The 24452-nt window shown below is 48.5% G+C and overlaps 1 protein-coding gene across 3 annotated transcripts in view; it reads right to left on the bottom strand.

Moving 5' to 3' along the window:
* Positions 1–24452, bottom strand: part of FBRS (fibrosin) — a 460820-nt gene that overhangs the window by 36990 nt on the left and 399378 nt on the right. For all 3 annotated transcript variants that reach the window (XM_085618447.1, XM_085618449.1, XM_085618448.1), the window contains exon 17: positions 15105–15188. In XM_085618447.1, the coding sequence (XP_085474573.1) occupies positions 15105–15188 (84 nt within the window). The remainder of the gene's footprint in view (positions 1–15104; positions 15189–24452) is intronic.

Here is a 24452-nt window from a genome sequence, read left to right as displayed (position 1 = left end):
TGCTGTAAATTACATATTTTTGCATAGTAGTGCCCCCGTAACCCGTAAGGAAAAAAGGAAGCATCAGGCAAATTATAACACAGCACTGCTTTATTGCCATAAAGCAACATGTAATTGTAGGCATTCGCCAGTAGGCTGCAGTAGAGTATCAAGAATACAAGAAAACTGACACCTTGCCTTTAAGGCATTAGAGTAGGGGGACCGTGCCTTTAAGGCCTGCCCGTGACCCCCTGCTCCCATGATGCACTACAGGTGACAGTTGGGCCAGTTCTTTTTGGCGGTGCCTCCGCACCTGAGTAGATCTGTCTTCCATACATCACTTATTTAAAGAGAAAACATTGCTCGTCCGGGGAGGTGGGTGGGTCGCTTATGACTTTGATGAGTATACCCCTGGATGAGAACTAGGATTACAGGTAAGTAACTAATCCTTCTCATCCAGGGGATACTCATCAATAGTCATAATCTATGAATAGAGTAGCAAGCCCATACCCAAAGTCTCGCGGACGAGCAACAAAGCAGTTAAAACATACATTAAAAGACACATCTTGCATTACAGTTATGCAAATAGGTTCCTCAAAGAGGCCTGCCCCACCTGGGCGTCGGCCTGTGCGTCTGAATCTAGGCAATAATGGCGCGTGAAAGTATGGACTGAGCGCCATGTAGCCGCTTTACAGATCTCAGACATGGGAACGTTGCGAAGGAGTGCTACCGTAGAAGCCTTCCCCCGAGTAGAGTGTGCTCTAGGTTTACCCTGCAGAACTTTGTGGGACAGTTGGTAAGCCAAAGCTATACAAGAGACAATCCATCTAGAGATAGATCTCTTGGCCGCAGCCAGCCCGGTATTAGTGGGTCCATAGTTAACAAAGAGCCTGTCTGACTTTCTAAGATTAAGGGTCTTAGCTAGATAGAATTTCAAAACCCTCCGGAGGTCAAGAGAGTGTAGAGCTCTCTCCGGGGGTGTGGTCGGCTGAGGAAAGAAGGTGGGCAACGTGATCACCTGATTAATATGGAAGTCCGAAACCACCTTGGGCAGGAAGCTCGGATGAGTACGGAGCACCACCCTATTAGCATGAAACACCGTGTAAGGTTCCTTGCAGCAGAGGGCCTGAATTTCACTAACCCTACGGGCCGAAGTGATGGCTACTAAGAAGGCAGCCTTCCAGGTCAGATGTTGCAAGGAAGCCTTATGAATCGGCTCAAAAGGACCTCCCATCAGTTTAGAGAGAACGATGTTCAGTTCCCAGGAAGGGGAAGGAGACCTCACAGGTGGGTAAACTTTCTTAAGCCCTTCTAAGAAATCCTTTACCACTGGCATCTGAAAGAATGAGGTCTGGGTAGGAGACTTCCTATAGGCTGTAATAGCAGCTAAGTGTACTCTGATGGAAGAGTACTTTAACCCAGACTTCGCCAAGTACAGTAAGTAGGGAAGAATAACCTGTTCTTGACCCCGGATCGGATCAAGGGTGTTATCTCTACACCAGAAGCAGAATCTTTTCCATTTAAAGCCATACGACTTCCTCGTGGAGGGCCTCTTCGCCTCCCGAAGAATGCTCATACAGTCCGGTGGAAGATCTAGATGTCCGTACTGGATGAATTCAGGAGCCATGCCGTCAAGCGGAGGGAGGGGAGATTGGGGTGGAACACTCTCCCCTTGTCCTTGGTCAGCAAGTTCGGCAGGCATGGCAACCTCCTCTGTGGTACCTCCGACAGCTGGAGTAGATCCGGGTACCACCACTGCCGGGGCCACTCCGGTGCTATTAGGATCATCCGAGTTCTGGCCCTGTAGAACTTCTGAATCACAGCCGGGATGAGAGGGAGAGGAGGAAAAGCGTAAAGCAATGTCCTCGACCAGCTGATCAACAGCGCGTTCCCCTGCGACCCCCGTTGAGGGAACCTGGAGGCGAAGACGGGGCATTTTTTGTTGTCCGCGTCTGCGAACAGATCGATGTCTGGTATGCCCCACAAGCGGAAGATGTCTTGAGCGACGCCTTCGTTGAGCACCCAGTCGTGCGCTTCGACGAAGTCTCTGCTGAGGCCGTCCGCCTGCACGTTCAGGGTCCCTGGCAGGTGAACAGCGACGATCGTCAGGTTTCTCGCCAGAAGCCATTTCCAGATTGACTGGGCCTCCAGAGACAGGACCCGTGATCTGGTCCCTCCTTGCTTGTTCAGATAGAACATAGTTGTGGTGTTGTCCGTCTGAACCTGAACATAGTCGGTCTGCAGGGATGGGTACAGGGACTTGAGAGCGAGGTGGACTGCTCGTAGCTCCAAGAAGTTGATGTGATAGCTCTGCTCGGTAGCGGACCAGAGACCTTGTACTTGAAGCCGGCCCATATGAGCCCCCCAGCCCTGCATGGAGGCGTCTGTGACCACCGTCTGTGTCGGAGGCGCCTGATGGAATGGGACGCCGTGAAGCAGATGGGAGCGCTTCATCCACCACCGGATGGAATCTTTGGCGGCTTGATGAAGGGTAATGTGATCTTCCCAGCGGCCGGTCCTCTGCGACCACTGATCCTCTAGGTCTTGTTGCAGAGGACGCATGTGCAGACGTGCGTTGGGCACGATGTAGATGCACGAGGCCATGGATCCCAGGAGAGATGACACTTGTCTGGCTGTGGGATATTCCGTGCTGAGAAGCGTGCAGCTTTTTTGCAGCATGGAGGATAACCTCTCCTCCGAAGGACACACGCTTGCGCTTGAGGAGTCTAGAGAGGCGCCCAGGTAGTGGATCCGCTGAATTGGATTGAGGATCGACTTCCGGTAGTTGACCTGAAGGCCCAACGAGTGTAGAAGGTTTAGGCAGAACGAGAGATGACTCTGGAGTTGAACCGGGGTGGAACTTTTTAAGAGCCAGTCGTCTAGATATGGGTAGACGAATATCTTCCGTTTGCGGAGAAATGCAGCCACCACCGCCATGCACTTTGAGAACGTTCGTGGCGCGGACTTGAGGCCGAATGGCAGGACCTTGTATTGATAATGTTGGTGAAAGATGCGAAATCTGAGAAACTTCCGATGTTTCGCTGAGACAGGAATGTGGAAGTATGCATCCTGTAAATCGATGGCACACATCCAGTCCCCTTGGTGTAGATGTGGGAAGATCTGGTGCAGTGCTAGCATCCTGAATTTTTCCCTTCTGAGAAATCTGTTGAGTAGGCGGAGATCGAGGATGGGTCTGTAGTCTCCGATCGCTCCTCTTTTCTGAACAAGAAAATACCGGGAGTACACTCCCTGATTTCTCTGCCTGTTTGGAACTTCCTCTATGGCGTTTTTGGAGAGGAGAGTGGCAACTTCGTCCTTTAAAAGCTTGTTTTGGCTGAGAGGGAGTGGCTGTTTCCGTGGGGGTACCTGCGGAGGGGGAGATTTGAACCTCAGCAAGTAGCCACGCTCTACAATACTCAGCACCCATCTGTCGTTTGTAATTGTATTCCACTCTGCCAGGTGAGCGGTGACACTTCCTCCCACCGGAGTGGCGAACGAGTGCGGAGGAAGTAAGTTTTCACTGCTTGGGAGGTTGCTTGTTAGAGGACTGCTGCTGTTTAGCATTTCCTCTTCCTCTGCCCCGGCCCCTTTGCTGAAACTGGGACCTCTGTTGGTTTTGAGAGGACCATTGGGGCGTTTGAACGCGCTGGTGAAAGGCACGTTTGTCGCCCTGGCGAAAGCGCTTGCGGAACTCTTTGCGTTTTTCCAGTCCCACAGCCTTTACAGTGTCCAATTCCGTTTTCATCTTGCTCATTTGGTCGTCCGCATGAGCTCCAAATAGCGATGATCCATTAAACGGCAGGTTAAGAATCCTTTTCTGCGCATCTGGTTTGAGGGCTGTTAATCTGAGCCAGGCCGAACGGCGGGAGCAGATGCCATGGGAGTAGCCATGCGCGGCTAGGTCTGATGCATCCGCCGCTGCGCTTATTACTTGGTTTGCCACCAGTCCGCCTTCATGTAGGATCTCCGTGAAGTCCTGCCTGTCCTCCCTAGGCAATCTCTCCACGAATCTGGCCAGGGAATCCCATAGGGAACGATCATACCTCCCTAGCAGGGCTGAAGCGCTAGCGACCTTCATGTGCGCGGCAGATGTGTTGCACATTCTCCTGCCGTAGGAGTCCATCAGCTTGCTGTCCTTCTCAGGGGGGACAGAAGCAGATATTGAGGCTGAGTGAGACTTCATGGCCGCCGCCACTATCACCGAATCCGCTGGCGGGTCCGCCCTCAAGAATAAAGGGTCCTCGGTCGGAGCCTTGTACTTCTTTGCTATTCTCGAGGGGACCGAGCCCACTGTAGCCGGTGTAAGGAACGTGGCCATCGCTGGTTCTAACAATCCTGGCACCAACGGGAGCAGAGGTCTGGGAGCTGACCGATGGTGTAAAGTGTCAAAGATCACAGAAGTGGGTGCCTGAGGGGCGTGCAGTGCGATGTTCAACTTTTGCGCCCCTCTACCCAGGACGTCCGAGAAAGTTATAATGTCATCCACCGGGGACACTCGCGATGGAGGCGTGGATGAAAAAGTAGGAGAGTAGTCCCGGACTGAGGATCTTGTGGATGCAGTCCCAGTGGACGACCTGGTGCGTCGCCTCTTGTGGGAGCGTTCGCTTTGGTGAGCCCTTGATCCTGATCTGCGCTTGGACGGAGATCTTGGACGTTTTGGCGCGGTGCGACGGTCCCTGGAACGAGACCGGCGTGGTGAAATTGGCCGTGGATCCCTCGGAGGCGATTTACTCCTGCGCGGTGGGGAATACATGCGGGAGTAGTCCGATCCCGGACTCCGACATGCGGCAGCGCCCACATCTCGTAACCAGCGCGGTGACAGTCCAAACCGCTCTGGAGCCTCGGGTGATCTTTCTGGAGATATTTGCACGATGTGCAGTCCCGGAGATGATGACTGTTCTCCTGGGGACCTCTCCGCGGGCGGTCCAGTCTTCGCCCTCGACGTCGAATCCCTTGACGTCGACGACGTCTGCGTCACCATCGGCAAGTGTGGCCGTTCTGGTCTCGACGCCGGTCGTGGAGACCTCGATGTCGATCTCCTCTTCTCTGGCACCTGACGTCGGCTAGATGACCTCGACGTCGGCCGTGTCTTCGACGTCGACCTCTCTCGACGTCGACTGGGCGACTTCGACGTCGACCTCTCTCGACGCCGACTGGGCGACTTCGACGTCGACCTCTCTCGACGCCGACTCTTTGACGTCGACCTCTCTCGACGTCGACTGGGCGACTTCGACGTCGACCTCTCTCGACGTCGACGTGGTGATCTTGACGGCGACCTCTCTCGACGTCGACTTCTTGACGTCGATCTTCCTCTCGACGTCGACCTTCTATGTCGCCGAGTGGGGGTAACCATCGACGGCGACCGGCCCACTCGCGGCGGAATGTACGTCGCCGCATCTCTCGACGTCGACCCCCTCGAGGGTGGCGGAGAGTGTCTCGACGTCGACGGAAGCCTCGACGTCGACGGAGACAGTTCAGATGTCACCAGACTAGCAGCCTTCGAGCCCGAAGGGCCGCCTCTCGACGCCGACTTACTTTTGCGCGGCGGAGACTCTTGATGGTGGGATGAATCCCTTGACGCCGAAGTTCTCTGCCTCTTCGCCGGCATCCTCGACGTCGACGGCGAACCTCTTGGACTCCTGGTCTTCTTGGAGCCCGGGGAGCTGGTATGTCGCCGTTTCTGTACTTGCGTAGCTGAAGAAGGTGGTCTTGATGAGGAATGCTCGCCTTCACGACGGCTTCGTTCCTTCTCCAGTCTTGCATGCAGTTTAATGCGCTCTCTGTCCCTCAGAGTGCGCTTTGAGAACTTCTGGCAGTGGGGACACTGGTCAGGATCGTGTTTTGATGGTAAACACACAATACACACCGAGTGTGGATCCAGCAGTGCCATTTTATTACCACAAGAAGGGCATTTCCTAAATAAAGGAGACATTCTGACTGGAAAAAAATTGGAAAATTCACTGGAACCAGCAGAATTAGCCCTTATAAGCCAGAAAACGTCGAAAAAAGCTAGAAAAAGCTGTAATTCAAAATTTCAGTCAAAAAACTGAAGAGCTCAAGCTCCAGGATCCTCACAGAAGGAGCCGGAAAAAAGAACTGGCCCAACTGTCACCTGTAGTGCATCATGGGAGCAGGGGGTCACGGGCAGGCCTTAAAGGCACGGTCCCCCTACTCTAATGCCTTAAAGGCAAGGTGTCAGTTTTCTTGTATTCTTGATACTCTACTGCAGCCTACTGGCGAATGCCTACAATTACATGTTGCTTTATGGCAATAAAGCAGTGCTGTGTTATAATTTGCCTGATGCTTCCTTTTTTCCTTACGGGTTACGGGGGCACTACTATGCAAAAATATGTAATTTACAGCATTGCCATGTTTTGAACATTATTAGGCTGCATTTATATGTTTTCACATATGTATATATATATATATTTATATATATGTATTTTCTATATGCTCCGGGATCCCGCACATGGGCGGGGATTATTCATAGATTATGACTATTGATGAGTATCCCCTGGATGAGAACGTGGATTTTCTCTTCCCAGGTGTGCCGCCGCTGTGGCTTAACACTTTGTGAACACCCGTGGAGCAAATTTTATGCCGAACTGGAGTACCTTGAATTGGTAGTGTGTTTCGTTGTGTAGGAATCTTAGGTACTTTGTCTTTTGTTCATTGGGATATGTAAGTAGGCGTATTTGAGATCTATTGTTGCTAGATAATCCCCCTGTTGAATAGGTGGGATTATTTCTTGAAGGGTACACATCTTGAAGTGTTGTGAGAGTATGAATTTGTTTATGAACCTAAAGTCCATGATTGGCCTTAGGGTCTGGTCCTGTTTGGGTACTAGGAAGTATGGTGAGTAGTTTCCTTTGTACCATTCTTGTGTTGGTACTTTTTTTATTGCCTATTTTTGGTATCGTTCTTGGATTTCTGTATTTAGCAGTGTTTGTTCTGCTTTGGGTAATTTTTGTTTTGGGTGGATATGCAGGTGGTGTCTTTGTTAGCTCTATGCAATATCCGTATTGTACCAAATTTAATATCCAATTGTCTGTTGTGATCCTTTCCCATTGTTTGTGGAAAACTGATATTCTTCCCCCCCCACTGGTGTTGTGTGGGTCCTTTTCAGTGAGTGAGTCAGTTAGAGCCATTTCCTCTTCCTCTAGAGGACTGGCCTCTTCCTCTGCCATTCCCTCTTCCTCGAAAGGGCTGCTTCTGCTGCTGTTGCCAGCCTTGGTAGCCAGACTGTTGACCCATCTGTTGGTTTGGGTTCTGACCCCGAGACTGTTGTGGCATCTGCTGTCCTTGGTCAAAGATGACTTTACCTGTGGGTTTTCTGTTAGAAAAGCCTCCTCTTTTAAAAGTACCTCTTTGCTGTATAGCCCCCATTGCCCTTGCTGTTTCATTGTCCTTTTTAATTTGCTGAAGGGACTCATCCACTTCCTTGCCAAACAGAGCTTCCCCGTTGAATGGTCTGTTGATTGAGGTCTAAACCTCTTGTTTAAATCCAGAAATTCTGAGCCAGGCATGCCTTCTGAGGATGGTTCTTGTGCACATTTGTCTGCTTGCAATATCTGCTGCATCTAGGGCGGACTTTAGGCAGAGCCCTCGCTGCGTCGGAGGCCGGGGACTTTCTTTTCGCCGTCGACGTTAGTCTTCGGCGATGGGTTGCCCTTTTTTGCGGGTTCGATGTCGACCCTTGGCTTCGCTGCCTTCTGCGCTTTTCCCTCTTCGGTAACCTTTGGATGGGTTCTGTGGGGTTCTTTTGATCACGGCGGACCCCTGATCACCATCTTGCTCGGCGTCAGGGCGGCCTTGGGCGTCTTATGTTCGTGGCCCTTCGGTTCCGACAGATCTTTATGTCTTACCTTCTCCGTCTTCTTTTTCGACTCACTCTCCTTTTCAGCGTGGATCTTTTCGGAGTCCTTTTCTAGTATTTCGATGTCCGATCCTTTGTGTGTCGACTCAGCGGGAGCTCCCAGCTCTTCTTCGTCGCTAGCGAAACCCATGTCCCTCATGGAAGATTTCTTTGTCGACGAAGACATTGTGGTGTAGTGGGCCGGTCTTTGGTTTCGGCTAGTCCGGAGCGTCTTCGGCAGGAAAGCTGCGCAGGCCTCAGTCCTTGTCCTGATGATCTTCAGGCAGGCAAAGGATGCACACGTCATGTGGGTCGCGTTGTGCGCATTTGTGGTGGCACTTGGGGCAGAATTTGAAAGGGGTATTCTCCATGACCCCTAGCCCGCCATTTGTGGACCGGAGTGGTCCACTGGCGTTCCAACAGACGCTTTGCACCTGCCTCCGGTTGTTCGAATTTTCTTCAATGATCCTTGGATCTTTTTTTGAAGTTTTTTCGGGAAAAACAAAAACTTTCTTTGGCGTTTCCAGTCTTGCTTCCAGACCCAATGGCAGAAAAAAGAAACCTAAGATGGCCACCATGCACATCGACCTCCAGGATACCGTCTGACGTCACACAGGAGTCGTACCTGGCACCAAATGGTGTTCGACAGCGACCAAAACAAGAAAAAAAAAAGACAATTCCAGACCCAACCACTAGATGGCGGAAGGATGCAAAGCATGTGAATCCAGAAAAGGATTCAAGCTGCAAAATTAAAAATTCCTCCTAGGCATGTGTGGCTATAGATACATATGCTTTGCACAGACTGTATAGCAGTGCTCTTCAAAGCGGTGGCTAACCTGCGGGTGGCGCAGGTGTTGAGAGTGTACGTAGCACTGTGACCTACATTAGCTTGTTGGAGTGCTAGAACATGCACACAATAATGTTTGGTTAAAGTGTATGGTAAAGACCATGTAGCTGATTTGCATACATCAGCTAGAGGAATGTTGCCCAGGAAAGCTATAGAAGCCCCTATTTTGCCAGTAGAATGCGCTCAAGGGGGTGTAGGTAAAGTCCTTTCGACTTTGAAGTAACGTCAATGCATTTTACTATCCACCTGGCAATGCCTGATTTGGATATGGACTTGCCCTTATGAGGGGGTGAAAATGCAACAAAAAGCGGTTTGGTTTTGCAAAATCTTTAGTTCGGTCAATGAAGTACATGAGGTCTCAACATCTAATGTATGGAGAGCCCTTTGCGCAACTGAGTCTGGTTGAGGAAAGAACACTGGTTACTCAACTGATTAAGGTGGAAATGACAGACCACCATTGGAAGAAATTGGGTTGGTGCGAAGGACCACTATCTTTGTGGAGCGGGAATAAAGGCTCTTTCAAAATTAAAAATTCCTCCTAGGCATGTGTGGCTATAGATACATATGCTTTGCACAGACTGTATAGCAGTGCTCTTCAAAGCGGTGGCTAACCTGTGGGTGGCGCAGTTGTTGAGAGTGTACGTAGCACTGTGACCTACATTAGCTTGTTGGAGTGCTAGAACATGCACACAATAATGTTTGGTTAAAGTGTATGGTAAAGACCATGTAGCTGATTTGCATACATCAGCTAGAGGAATGTTGCCCAGGAAAGCTATAGAAGCCCCTATTTTGCCAGTAGAATGCGCTCAAGGGGGTGTAGGTAAAGTCCTTTCGACTTTGAATTAACCCCTTCAGTGCCCGCCCCTTTCCCCGCCCAGTGCCGGCCGTTGCATTAGCGGGCGGGGTCTATGACGAGCTGGACTCGTCATGGGCACAGCGCCACCGCGGCCCATGACGAGTCCAGCTCGTCATGGGCACTGAAGGGGTTAACGTCAATGCATTTTACTATCCACCTGGCAATGCCTGATTTGGATATGGACTTTCCCTTATGAGGGGGTGAAAATGCAACAAAAAGCGGTTTGGTTTTGCAAAGTCTTTAGTTCGGTCAATGAAGTACATGAGGTCTCAACATCTAATGTATGGAGAGCCCTTTGCGCAACTGAGTCTGGTTGAGGAAAGAACACTGGTTACTCAACTGATTAAGGTGGAAATGACAGACCACCTTTGGAAGAAATTGGGTTGGTGCGAAGGACCACTATCTTTGTGGAGTGGGAATAAAGGCTCTTTCAAAGTCAGTGCCACATCACGTCTGAGTGAAGTAAAGGCAATTAAGAAAACAACCTTCCAAGATAAAAGTTGAAAGGAACAGTTATGTAGTGATTCAAGTGGTGGATCCAGAAGTCTTGTGAGAACAATGTTAAGATTTCAGGTAGGTGCTGGTGGAACCCGGGGTGGAATCACTTTAAGACCTTCCACAAAGGCTTTGATGACTTGTATTTTGAACAAAGACATGTGTTGTCTATTTTGCTGATAAGCAGCCTCTACAACCAGATGCAAGCATATGGACGTGAATGCAAGGGTAGAAAGCTGTACATTCAACAAGTAACAATGTTTTTTATTGTAGCATTAAATGGATTGATACTCTTATTCTGACAGTAACAGACTAAACTTTTCCATTCAGCCGCATAGCATGCTTGCGAGCTTCTTTGAGACTGGTCATAAATTTAGGTGAGTGAGTGAGGTAACTAAATTCTATGACCTCAGGAACTGCTAGGTTGAGCTCTCCTTGGGTGCCTGATTTCTCCATGGTTCTGATTGCAAAGGTCCGGTTTGAGGAAAAGCTTTGAGTGGGTAACTACTGATAGTTCTAGTAGTGTTATGAACCAGGGCTGTCGGGCCCAGGTGGGAGCAACTAGTATGAATGTGAGAGGTTTGCCAGAGCTTCCGAACCAGAAATGAAAGAGGAGGGCAAGGCGGAAAAGTGTGCACAAATATCCCTGACCACTTCATCCACGGGGCATTGCCCTTCTATAGTGGGTGTGGGAACCTGGATGGGAAGTGTGGGCATTTTGTTTTGTCTGCAGTTGCATACAGATCTATTTGTGAAAATCCCCTCTTGTGGAAGTAAGGGAGGAGGACTCGGGTGGAGATCCCACTTGTTGCTGTATCTTGCTGAGGAGCTCAGCAAAATTAATGTCTGTTCCCGGAGGTGTTCCGTTAACAGATTAAGGTTGTGATGTAGAGGCCAAAGTCAAATGGTCTGAGATAGGCTCGATAACGGTAGAGAATGCCCCCCCCCACACTTTTGTTAATAGCTCATAGTTGTCATATTGTCCGTCCGGACTAGGACAAGCTTGATGATTAGGTGAGGAGTGAACGCTTTCAATACTAGGTGAACAGATTGTAGCTCTAGGAGACCCCGGTGTTTGGTGTCCCAGAGACCCCAGATTGAGATTCTGTAAGTGAGCACCCTAGCCTGTCAGTGATGCGTCCTTTGTCAGGATAATGTGGGGAACAGGGTCTAGGAAAGGCTGCTCTTTTAACTGGTTTTCCCTGTTCCACCACTGCAGAGAGCGATGAGTGTGGCTGTGTATCAACACCAGATCCTCTAACTGACCCTGTGACTGAGACCACTGTTGTGCAAGACATACCTGGAGTGGACGCAAGTGTAGCAGTGCATGTCTCACTATGGTAATGCATGAGGCCATCTACCCAGTAGGCGCACGAGAGGTCTGACTGGCAACTGTTGATTGTGCTTGGAAAAGAGGTAGTAGGGTTTGGAAATTTTGAATTCTTACTGTATTGGGATAGGCTAATCCCACATGTGTGTTTAGGATAGTAACCAGATACGGTTGAACCTGTAAAGGTTGAAGATTACATTTTTGGACATTGAAGGTGAAGCCTAGTTGATGGAGCAGGTCTATGGTATTTCAGTGTGTTGTTGGCACATCTGAATTGTGCTGGCTTTGATCAGCCAGATGTCGATATACGGGAAGACATGAATGTTTTGTCTGTGTAAATGTGCTGCTACCACTGCTAGGCATTTGGTGAATACTTGAGGTGCAGTAATCACCCCGAATGGGAGGACTTTGAATTGGTAATGTTTGCCTGCTATCACAAGACTCAGGAATTTGCAATGTGCTGGATGTATGGGAATGTGAAAAATCGCCTTGCTGGAGAAGTGGGATAACTTCTTGGAGCGAGACCATATGGAACTGCTTTGACAGGATGTAATGATTTAAGTGTCGTAAATCTAAGATTGGTTGTAAAGATGCATCCTTTTTGGGGATTAGGAAGTAAAGGGAGTATACTACTGATGTTGTAGAAGGACGGGTTATATAGCTCCTTTGAGCAAGATAACTTGAACTTCCTGTTTGAATAGTGTATGGTGTTACAGGAAGAGCATGCGAGTGTCAGGTGGAAAGTTGGGGGGGGGGGAGGGTATGAGCTCCAAACAACCATGTCGGATAATGTCCAACACCCACTGGTCTGTTATTGATTGCCATGTGCCCTGTAATCGTCGCCCGATAGGTGTCAAGTCTTCGGGGTAGAAGAACGTCGATGTTTTGTGTTGGGTGCGGCACCACTTGAGGAAGCACTTTGCGTTTATCTTGGGCATTGTTGTCTCTATAGGAGCCTCTATAAAAACTAGGTAAGAGGAATGGCGACCCTGGCCACGTTGGTACGTGGTAGAGGCATCGGGGTAGCTGGTTTTCTAACCCGCTTAGTAGAGTGGAGAAAGGAGCCACTAGGTGTCTGAGGTGCACCCATAGACTTGGCAGTCTCTAACCCTATTCATTTTTTTCCAGGACCAGGTAATTCTGGGGACAGAAAAGATTTTTTTGGTTGAAAGGGACATTTAATAGACTTTGTTGGATTTCTGGCTGAAAACCAGGTATGCGGAGCCAGACCAGGTGCCGCAGCAAGATACTGGTATTGATCTCCCTCGCAGCAGTATCTGCAGAATCTATGGCACAACGGAGATGAGCTTTCCTTCAGAGACAAGCTCCTGACTCCTTTTCTTGTGCTCCTTTGGGAGATACTGGAGAAGTTCCTCCATTTCACCCCAGTGGGCACAGTCATACCTTGCAAGCAAATCCATTGAGTTGGCAATACGCCAATGGTTGGCTGATTGAGCTGCGACCCTTTACCAGAGGCATCAGAGTTTGCTTTGCTTGTCAGGAGGTGGTGCACCACTGGAAGATTGGGAATCAGCTCGCTTACAAGCTTGGTAATAAGCGAGTCAGGAGGAATCTGTCCCCGTACATGGCTCTAGCAGGGTCTTCAAAGAGGTCTACTGTATGGCGTACCATACCCTTAGGCATAGGGAGCTATTAGGTGGCCCGATGTGTGGAAGAGAGCGTTTAAAAAGGAAGTCCTCTTCCAGAGTTTCTTGGTGTAGCTTGACCTCATGAAAAGTAGCAGCTCTACCAATGAGGTCTTGGTACGATGTGGAGCCATCAGGAGGAGATGGACGAGCAGGGTATAGCTCTTAATCGGTGTCCAATGGAGGGTCTACATAATATGCAATCCAGGGGTCGGTTAGGGGTGGTGGTGTACCTAAAGTATCATCCCCTGCCCACTTGTGTAAGAATGCGGAGAACCTTGAAGTGTTACATCTAAGGAATCTCCATCAGAGTGTGTTGAAAGATGGCGAATGAGGTGGAGGTGGTAAAGGCCTGGTGGCCGCGTCAACTTTCTTCTGTTTGGCAGGGACTGGAGTATCAATAGCCTCTTCGAAGGAGAACTGTCTCTTCGATGGTGGTGGAGCTGAAACTAAGGTTTGGCAAGAGTGCTCCCTGTGTGGTGCTGATGTTTTTTTTTCTTTAAACAAGCATCTAATTTGTGGACAATAGGTTCCACAGGCTTGCCAGGATCAGATTTTAGAGCCGGTTTTAAAGCAGAGGTGTGTTTGTTACAGCATCAATGGTACGATCAGAGGCGTAGATGGGGCTGGTCGGCTTCGTATCGAAGATTGACTCAGCACCAAGGTGAATGACGTAGACGGCTTTGGCTGGTTTTTAGGTGCAGAGCCCGAGGGTGGGGCATCCGAATCAGTCTTTCGGTGCCAACAATGGCGCAAAGGCAGTGGTGGTCCAAGGGACTTTTGTTCAGGTAGGGACAAATGCCTCCTAGGTTTTGAGACAGGGCTGTGGGACAGGGGCTACCGTACTCACATATTGTTGAGCCGGCGAAATGTCCTGCATCTCCATTTCGAGCTCAGAGCTGGAACCGCCCTCTTCCTCTGCCACAGTTGATCCAGGGAGTTCTTGCTACTCATCCATGACATCATGATGTCCAAAGAGGTTGGTGTCTTCAATACTGCTCAGGTGCATTTCGCGTCAACGTGCCCCATGGTCTCTAAGAGTTTTTTTCGACCTTAAAGATACAGGCTTCACAACCCTCCTCCCTGTGTTCCTGTGACAAACAGGTTACAGACCGGATGGAGACCAGTCTGAGGGTATTTTGCATGGCAGTATGGGCAGAAATGAAAAGGTGTCCGTTCTATCACCAGCAGAGCATCCTGTGGTGAACCTGGTGTAGACTGAAAATTGGCATCCCAAAGGGCGAGGCCCATGAGGGCTGTGGTTGAAGCAATTCGATTCAAGAACGATAACGTTTCTTAAACTCAATTAGCAAGATGGATAAATGTGATCGAAAACAATACCAGTGAGGACAAACAGAATGGAGCACTTTAAGGGTCTAGACCCTGGGGTCAGGCACACATCTCCGAACCAGACAGCAGAAAGAAAACAATTTGACAATGCAGTAGATGCCCATGCGCATTATCACCAAGAGCAGTCACCACTAACTTGTGACTCAAAAGACTTCTTTTAAGAAAAACAACTTGCACACGTCCGAAACCAACACCAGATGGCAGGAATATGCAAAGCATGTGTATCTACAGCCACAGATGCCTTGAACTTAAGTGACCTATACCCCTCATCCAGCTCGCTCACTCAAAAACTGCTACTCATTACTACCTTTCGGACTGGCCCACCACCATGGCTAACCATACTCAAATCAGACAATATTACAATTCCACTAGAATACCTTGAAATCCATCATTACGATTGTGCCGGACAGAAGGATTACAGAGACTGCAGCCACACAACTCTACCATAACTACAAATCTCATATTGATGAGAAGTGCCTGGATACCATTTTGGGTGAGTAGTGTGCTACTCTAATATACCATGTCAGACTGGATTAAAAGGGAGCCACTTTATGGACTTCTACGAACAAGATGACCCTAGGAATGGCATTTACCCATACAATAACCACAGACTAATTAAGGAGAAGAGAAGCAGTCTCAAGACTAGCTATAGCTCCAGATAAACACTCCCTGGAAAAAGGTGAGCTACAGATATCTCTGGGGCTTCCCAATACTGATTGACCACAGGAGATCCTTGATGTACTCACTGAAGGTGGGGCTTCCCAATCCACCAAAGGCGCCATTGGTAAGGGATGCCAGAGGGGTATATCCAGTTGACCTTGAAAAAGGATCTGAAATATGGAGAACACTACATTTTAAAAAATGGACAGGAAAAGTGTGCCATTGAGTTACAATGTATTGAAACATGTTGAAATACACAAACATCACATGAGTCAAATAACTTCTCACACGCAGCTACAGGTGGCACAAACACAGATGGCCTTAAACTGACCCGGAAGTGACTGTGCGGATGCACATATATGCACCACCCATATGAGTATACATCTGTTCGCAACCTATTACCATTGTTATAAAACATCCAAACTCTAGCCAATCAGAGCATAGACTGTAGAGTCTCCTTTCCCTGTAGGGCCACCATACCTCAGATTTCGAGCAACAGTATCACAAGGTAATAAGAAAGGTATGGAAGGTGAACGTGGAAAGGGGAGGGAGGGTTGCATGTGAATCTATAAAAAATATCAATACTGGAGAACTAGGTGGGAGGAGCCAAGATGGCGACCGAGACGGCTGCGTAGATTCCCGGCTCCGTGAACCTCCGCATCCCGCACGGATATCCTGTACTAGATCCTCAGCTTGCGCCATGGGATCGTGTTTGTGAAGGAGAGTGGCAACCGATCGTGTGACTCCGGGGTTTCTGGCTACTGTACCGCCTGAGAAATTTGCGGATGAACTTTGCGGCCCGTGCGGCCCCGGAGCCGGGACCTCGAGTGGACGCCTTGGCCGGGTGGCAGTTTAACAACAACGGCCTGTGGTGACTGGGTGGAGTCGGTCCACCGGAGCGGTGCTGCCCCCGGCCTGCATTTCGCCACGGCCGCTCCCGTTGCTGAAGCGTAGTGGATCGAGGGCATGCCCGGGGGTGCAGTTCTCAGACTCTTCGGTGTTTGCCCCTGCCTTTGACGGTGAGCTGCCCGGACACCGCCCCTAGCTCGCCCTGATCCTTGCAGACTGCTCCCGGATTTTCGCGGCCGCTGGTCCTTGGTGGAGACGACTGTTGCCCAACGGCTGAATTTGTACCTGCCCCCGGACCCCTGTCTCCAGCGACGTGGACCCCGAGGTGCTTGTCCCTGGGTCCCGGCCCCCATACGAGCCGGGCCTCCCCCGGCGGCCATCTTGTTGCGATGCAGCCTACTATCCTGTCCACCGGGTCGCAGCAGGATTGGGAGTGTGTGACTTTTGGGAGTGTGGCAGAGCGACCGCGGGGAGCAGTGCTGGGGTACGGCGACCCCCTTGAAGCCCTTGGTGCCCTTCATTTCTCCTTGGCTCGTGGCATCGAGGTCTTGGGGAGTAAGATCGACGGTGTGGCATCAGCGTTGGGACAATGGCGGCATGCTAGTCCACAGTTGCACAGGGACTTCCTACACTGCACACAGGAGGATAATGTCGCGGCCATCCCTGCGATTAGTGCGCAGCCGGACACTCCGGACAGTATGCTACCGTATGATCGGCTGACTGAGGGTTTGATCTGTTCCGGAGGTAGTGGTTCCGAGTGGAAGGTGGTGGCCCCGTCCCGTGTACGACCTCCGGTGACCCAGAGACTTTACCAGCAATGTCTGTCTACTTTGGAGGATTCAGCCTTCCCGGACCTTGTGTGCAGTACAGATCCTGGGGCAGCACTGGGAAAGACGTCCCTCCGAGATGCGGACTGTGTTGGCGTTCTGAGACCTCCACCCCACCTGTGTGCGTCGCTTCCCGGTTGTTTTGGGACATCCCTTCACCTTGGAACATCGGACATGGCGCTGGGTCGAGGGGTAGGCATGGGCAGCATCGCCAGGAGTGGTCAGGGATGAGGCCGATCCCTCGGGGTGGTCACCTGGTAGACGGGCGGACTCATGGTTGTGTACTCCCAGGACATAGCTACTAGCATATTCGGTGCGCAATGCTCCCCATTCCCCCTTTTGTTATGGTCGATTTGGTGCTACTTATTGTTTGCTGCTGGGATACCTTACGGTGCGGGAGGGAGAAGCCGGGGGTATGTTCTGAAGGCCCTCCTCCAGTCTATTATATTTTCTCCACCCCCCCGCCTGGTGGGGTTCTTTCTTATTCCTTTTTCCCTGCTTCTTCTATATTTCGGGTCTAGTTCCAGGGCGACAGGCACACTGCTGGGGGGGAGGGGCCATACTCATTTGCAGAGGTGCAGGGTGGGGGGTTGGGGGGGGGGGGGACTCTTTTCTTTCTCAGTCTTCCTCTCTTTTCCATGGCCTCCTTTTTCTTCTCCGTTTTTTTTTTTGTGTTTCTTTTCTGGGATCAGCGTGGTACGCCTCTTTTGCTGTGAACCGTTGCCTCTCCGTGTGTGCCACAGTTTCCCGGGGTTCTCTGGGCGTTAGGTATGGGGGCCTGCAGGCGCAACTGTTTTTGATATTCTTCCCCATCATTTCCTGTGTTTGCGCCATGGATTCAATTGATTGCTGTTTATTGCTAACGTCTATCATGCGGCCTGCCCTTTATCGCTGTTGGGAAATTGTTTGGCACCTGATCCTACTGTTTTGTTTCATTATAAAATGAAAAACCCCTTTTCTCCTGGTGTCCTACCTGCGCGGCTCCCGGGCCGAACTATCTTAGTATGAAGATTTTGCTACCGAGGTGCCGCATGTGCTTATATTTGACCTTATTGCTCTGATTGCTTAGCGGCCGGCCCTGGGGGGTTGTAGGCCCATACTTGTCAATGATCGAAATGTCAATAAAGGTTTTTCAAAAAAAAAAAAAAAAAAAAAAAAAAAAAAAAATACTGGAGAACTACAGAGAACAGGCAACTCGTTTTTTCTCCAGTATTGTATCTTCTATAGATTCACATGCTTGAATCAGAATAGCAAGCAGTACCAAAGGGTCAGAGGCGGCGGGGTAAGGTGAACCATCCCACCATGCGACCCAGAAACCAAAACCCGAATGATAACCATAAAGAGCATCTAACATAAGCTCATAACAATGTATACATATACGAAAACTTAAATTAGAAAATATTATAAAAACATGAATTACTTATAACAATAGTACACTTATTTTAAGAGAAAAATACACTCAGGAGATCACACCTTGCAAACAGACGTCTCAAAGCAGCTTGACCAACTGCTACATCCGCCTTCTGCCAAGCATCCTGGCAGTAATGTTTTGTGAAGGTGTGGACATCGCCCATGTCGCCGCCCTGCAGGTATCAGGCAAGGACACGACTACGAATAGGGCAGAGAAAGCTGCCACCTTGTGTGTTAAGTGCGCTGCGACCTTGGAATTCAGAGGGCGGCCAGACCTCTCATGACAAAAGAGACCAGTCGGTGAGACCCAGCGAGCGATAGATGCCCGCGTCAAAGACTGACCTTTCCTAGGGGCAGAGAAGGTAATGGTTAACAGGGTATTTTCAGAAAGGCTGAGTCCTTTGCAAGTAGAACTTTAAACATCGTTTAATGTCCAGAAAATGGAGTGCTCTCAGCTGGCGAAGATGGAGCTGAAGAGGAGGGCAAACCACTGGATCATTTAGATAATATGCAGAAGTTACCTTGGGAATAAAAGATGGATTGGTATGAAGAATCACTATCTGGAAAGAAATGCAGGTAGGGCTCCATTGTTGTGAAGGCCTGAATTTCACTAATACGTCTAGGTGACGTAATGGCCTCTAGGAAGGCCATCTTCCATGAGAGGTACTTTAAGTCGCACTTGTGAATTGGCTAAAACAGTAACTTCATAAGCTGTGACTGGACAGTATTTAATTGCAATAGCACTGGAGGTCGTCTTACTGGAGGGTAGACCCTGAAAAGTCCTCTCATGAAAGCTTATCAGTCTGTTAGACCACAAAGGCAAACAAGCATAACTTAGTCTGTATCTGGAGATTGCCGCTATGTGCACTTTGATGGGCGCATGCGCCAGACCAGCTTTGGTGAGAGACAAGAGATAGGGCAAAACGTCCTCAGACATCGATGAGGATAGCAAGAGTGCGTGGTACACCATATACAGAATCTTTTCCACTTGGCCGAGTAGCATTTTATTGTAGGAAGAGCTTGGGCTTTCTGTAATATTGCCTGACATTCCTCAGACATCATTAATTGCCCGAAATCTGTGTGATGAGGAGCCAAGCCAAGTGTAGTATGTGGATTTGAGGAGGAACCATCATGGAGAGACGATTTTCTTTTGGCTTGAACAGAATTAGAGAAAACCTTGATAGGCAAAACAGCTCTGTGAACCAGTACTGTCGGGCCCACGCCGGGGTGATTATAATGACATGGCAAGGCTCTCGTTTGAACTTTTGCACAGCCTCTGGAATATGAGAAAACAGAGGGAATACGTAGACAAATGTTCCCTGCCAAGAGAAGTGGAAGGCATTTCCTAAGGAGCCTGTCTGAGGAAATATGCTGGCATAGAATCTGCATTTTTTGTTTAGTGACGTAGCGAACAGATCTAGGGTTGGAAACCCCTAGCAGTGAAAAACCCTTTGCAGCTGTTCATTTAGCTACCACTCGTGACACTGCTTTGTGTCCCTGCTGAGGGAATTGGTCCAATCGGTTTAGACTCCTTGCACATGTTGAAACTGTAGTGATATTCCGTGAACTATCGGCCATTCACAGATATGCTGAACCAGGATTGAGGGGGCCCGAGTTTTTGTCCCACCTTGCTGCATCAGACAGAACATGGTGGTGGTGTTGTCCATGCGAATCAGAGTCGATGACTTCCTGATTCTTGGCAGGAATGCTTGGAGGCCCAGAAAAACTGCTTTCAGTTCCAAGAGGGTGGTTATGTGAGAATAGAACGCCAGACTGTGCTCATCCGGTGGCACCTCTTCGATTGCCTGCTTGGGGAGGAACAATTGGATTTACCTCTTGAGGATTTGGAGAAGACTATGGGAAGTTCTAAATTTGGGGTCTCTTGTACAAATTCCAGGGTGTGACCGTGGCAAAATATGTCTAACACCCATTTGTCGAAAGATATAAGCTTCCATTGACTGAAGAATTGTGAGCAAGCGGGCCGAATTGAAGTGTGACTACGGTAGCAGGGGCCTGCGGCTCCCTATTGATTCTTATTAGAGTTGTGAGCCCTTCCTTCTGATGATGGGCATCAATGTGCCACTGCTCTAGAGTAGGCTGGTGTTGAGGTTTAACGAAAGGACTGCGAAAAGTACTGAGCACGAAAGCCCCGTTGATAAAACGGCTTGAAACACTGCTGAAGCTGGGGGCGAGAGAGATATTGACCTCTGCCTAGGAAGGAAGCAAACGTTTTCTGCTACAGATTATACGCTTAGCCGTATCAGATTTGATTGACTGCAGCACTTCATCTACATGTTTACCAGAGAGAAATTCGCCGAACTGCATGTCTAGGACTTTGGCCTGAACCTCCAGACGGGATGTCGTAGCTTTTAAAATATTCATCGATCAGAGTACACTTAGCGGCCATTACGGCCTACAGAAAGTCTGCAAACCAGCCTTCCTTTTTTCAACTACAGGTGGTCAAGGATTTCTTACAGGGGTTGAAGAAAGTGTATCCTCCTGTTCGGCCTCCTTCTCCTCCATGGGAGTTGAATTTAGTCCTCTAGATTAATGGGTCCTCCTTTTGAGCCCACCCATAAAGCCACGCTGCAGCATTTGACATGGAAGACCGCTTTCTTAGTCGCAATTCCATCAGCGCTCCGAGTAAGCAAAATCCAAGCGCTGTCTTCCAAAGAGCCATATACTATCTTTCACCACAACAGAGTAGTATTAAGGACTCACCCTGCTTTTCTATATAAAGTTGTATCTGATTTTCATGTTAATCAGTCAATCTCCTTACTGTCCTTTTTTCCCAATCCCACTACTCCTGCGGAAAGGTCACTCCACTCCTTAGACCTTAAGAGAGTGCTTAAGTTCTATCTGGAGGGAACGAAGGACATAAGAAAATCAGAGCAATTGTTTTTTAAATTATGGTACCACGAGGACAGGCTTTCCAGCTTCCAAAAGGTCCATTTCGAGAGGGACAGTGTCCTGTATAAAATTGGCCTACCAGCTGGCAAATAAACCCCTGTTGTCTCCTAAAGCACACTCCACTAGGGGGAAAGCAGCTACAACAGCTTTCTTGCATGACGTTCCAATGGCAGAAATTTGCAAGACAGCAACCTGGAGATCGGTGCATACTTTCACAAGGCATTATTGTCTTGAATCCGATTCCAGGGCGGATACTCCAGTAGGCCAGGCCTCCTTGAGAAATCTATTCAGATAAGAGAAATATCTGGGTTTTCAAGTTCAGTTTTCTGAGTTTGTTAATTGTTATTTTCCTTTGCCCGCAGTGGATGAGGTGAGGTGAGCTATTCTATTCTAGTGGTTATGACTATTGATGAGGATCCCCTGGAAGAGAAGGATTAGTTACTTACCTGTAATCCTAGTTCTCTTCCAGGGGTATCCTCATCAAAGTCATAAGCAACCCTTCCGCCTCCCCGGGCAAAGGAGCCTTATTTTTAAGAAATTATCAACTCTGTGTCATGGCTTTGTGTCACCGCAAAGAACAACTGACCTAACTGTCACCCCTGAGGCATGATGGGAAGCTAGGGGTCATGGCTGCCTTAAAGGCACGGTGCCTTTCTAGGCTGTAGTTTTCTGCAATGCAGCCTGTGAGCTGTCAATGCTTTCAGTCCTATCTGAGGTTTTGTGATGAACGCTAAGCATTAAAACAATTTTCAAACATGCTTTGCTGTTGTTTCTTCCCTGTTTTTATGATATATTGTTTATAATAGATATATTATTTATTGTATACAGGGGAGTCCTTACAGATATATATATATATATATATATATATATATATAAGCATATATGTTTGTCACATATCGGATTGTGTTTCCGGGGTCCCACGCAAGGGCGGGAATATTCTAGTGCTTATGACTATTGATGAGGATCCCCTGGAAGAGAACTAGGGCCTTTCCCTACAAAATTCGGTGACAATAGCACAAAGCTTTGTAGAAGATTCTTTCTACTCGCAACCAGTGGTGTGTGTCCAGAGCTCTGGCAGAAGCGGCTTTTCTGGGGCGATTGAGAACCAGACGTGCAGCCACATTTTTAATGCGTTGCAGCTTATTCAGACATTTTCTCGCTGCTCCTAATTAAAGGGTGTTTCCATAGTCCAACTGAGAGGTAAAAAGGCATTGTACTAAGGTTTTCCTCGCCCATAGAGGAAGTAAGTCTAAGATTTTTCTTAGGACTTAGAGGGTTTCAAAGCATTTTTCGAGGGTCTCGAAGGAGAGTTTGGTGTCAAACCAAACTCCACGATGTTTAGTTTCCTTCTTAGGGGAACACGGGTGGACCCAGAGTCTGGGGCCACCATGCTGAGGACCAAATAGAAGGGGGCCTTCCCCACAACCAGTACCTCAGTATAACTGCAGTTTAATTTAAGGCAGTTATTAGTCATCCAGGTGGCAAGCTCGCTCAAGCAAGAAGAAAACTGATTGGCTGCGTCCTCCGAGATTTGAGATAAGGTGACAATTAGTTGTGTATCAAACACATAGGAAACAATGGTAACTTTATATTTTTCAACAATACCTGCCAAGGCTTCAAAGTATAGCTTAAAAAGAGTAGAACTCAATATTGGGCCCTGTGGGACCCCCTGTGAAAGTGGGATGTTTTTTGAAAATATGCGGATGCTGCGCAACTTGGAAGCTGCAAGCATGAAGAAAGGAGGTCAGCCAGCACACAGCTGGACCCTTAATCCCACAGATCCTTAATCTCTGAAGGAGCCAGTTATAAGAGACGGTGTCAAAGGCTGCACAGAGGTCCAACAGAGACGCAAGGTCTCAGTTGCCAGGAGCAACTCCGACTCCATAGAGTGGGCGGCTCGAAAACCAGATTCCAAAGGATGGGTAAGTTGTTTCAATTGATGTGGGCAACCAGCTGGAAGTTCATCACTTTCTCTGCAATTTTGGAAAAATAAGGCAGCAGCGAAATGAGGCAAAGATTACCCAAGAAAACCGGGTTGGCAGAAGGTTTTTTTTCTTTAGCAGGAGAACAATTGCCTGTTTCCATTTCAGTTGGATTTTGCCTTAGCGGAAGGAGAGATCTAGGAGATGATGTACATAGAGCAGGATAGCATCAAACCCTCGCCGTAAGATTTTGGGTGAGGCTGGGTCCGATGGGAAACCGGATTTGATGCTCAAGGCCAGACCTTTAAGATTCTCCAACATAGGTGATCTAAACTCAGAGAGCGATACCCTCAAACTGGGTATTATTGGGAGAATTGGGACAGGTGCCATTACGAGCATCAGGAGGAAAGGCATCATAGATTTTTGCTACTTTTGCATCAAAGAAGTCAGCAATCTTGTTACAATTCTACAAAGAGCTGGGAACAGGGGCCACACTTCACTCCAGTGATGATAAAGATTAAGAGTTCTTTAGAGGAGTTTTCGGCTTGCTCTATTTTATCTGTTTAGTATGCACCATGAGTTTTCCTAACAAGAGCATGATATATGTTTAGCTCATTCTTAAATACAGTTGTATTAATGTCAGAAAAATCCTTCCTCCATTGGCGCTCCAAGCCCTTACAGGATTTTTGGGCTGTCATCAGTTCTTCATTATAACAAGGCGCTGAGTTAGTCCGCCTCTGAGTAGTGAAGGTCATCCATGGGGCAATTGCATCCAACAGGTAGACTGGGTCAGGACAAAGGGTTGGAAAAAGACCATCAGATGGTGGTCCGAACAAGGGACCGCAATCTGGGTTTCAACTTCGATCTCAGGACAGTTGGAGGAGATAGGCTCTAATATATGGCCCAACTGATGTGTGAGACAATTGTTTTTCAGATTTTATTTGATGGTAGTTAGTTCTTGACATAGACTCCGCTTCGACGTTCGGGTTAGAGTCCAAATGTAGGTTAAGATCACCTAGAATAATCAAATTGTTGTGGCACATAGCTAACTGAACCACATTTTCCACGAGGATAGTTATGAAGTTGGCTACCGGAGTAGGAGGTCGGTACATCAAACAAGCATTGGCAAAGCCAATAGGTCTCACCTACGACAGGCCTATTGGCTTTTTCAATGTTTTTATAGCCATGTTGTGCAGCGGCTGCAGCACGATTGAAAGTAAATTAAAAAAGCTAAGAAGCTGTCAACACTGGTTGTGCTTACAGCACCTTTTTGTTTTCAGATTCTTTTTCAGATTTTGGGACAGGTTGCTTGCACTTAGGTCTGGTTGTAGGGATTTTATCCTCTAGAAGTATGTGCATTTCCGGTGTCGGATGTTGCAAAATCATGCTTAGAGCTCTGCCGATTTCTACCTTCTTGCACATTTCGAAATCAGAAAAAATAATTAGGATATGGTGAAAGAGGCCAAAAGCTGAATGATTTCTAGATAGCTATTTTAACTGTTTTGTGAAAAAAAAT

This window comes from Triturus cristatus, chromosome 7 (assembly GCF_964204655.1).
Source record: "Triturus cristatus chromosome 7, aTriCri1.1, whole genome shotgun sequence".
NCBI classification, from domain to species: Eukaryota; Metazoa; Chordata; class Amphibia; order Caudata; family Salamandridae; genus Triturus; species Triturus cristatus.
The sequence above is the reverse complement of the archived record's forward strand: the minus strand, read 5'-3'. Positions and strand labels throughout refer to the sequence as shown.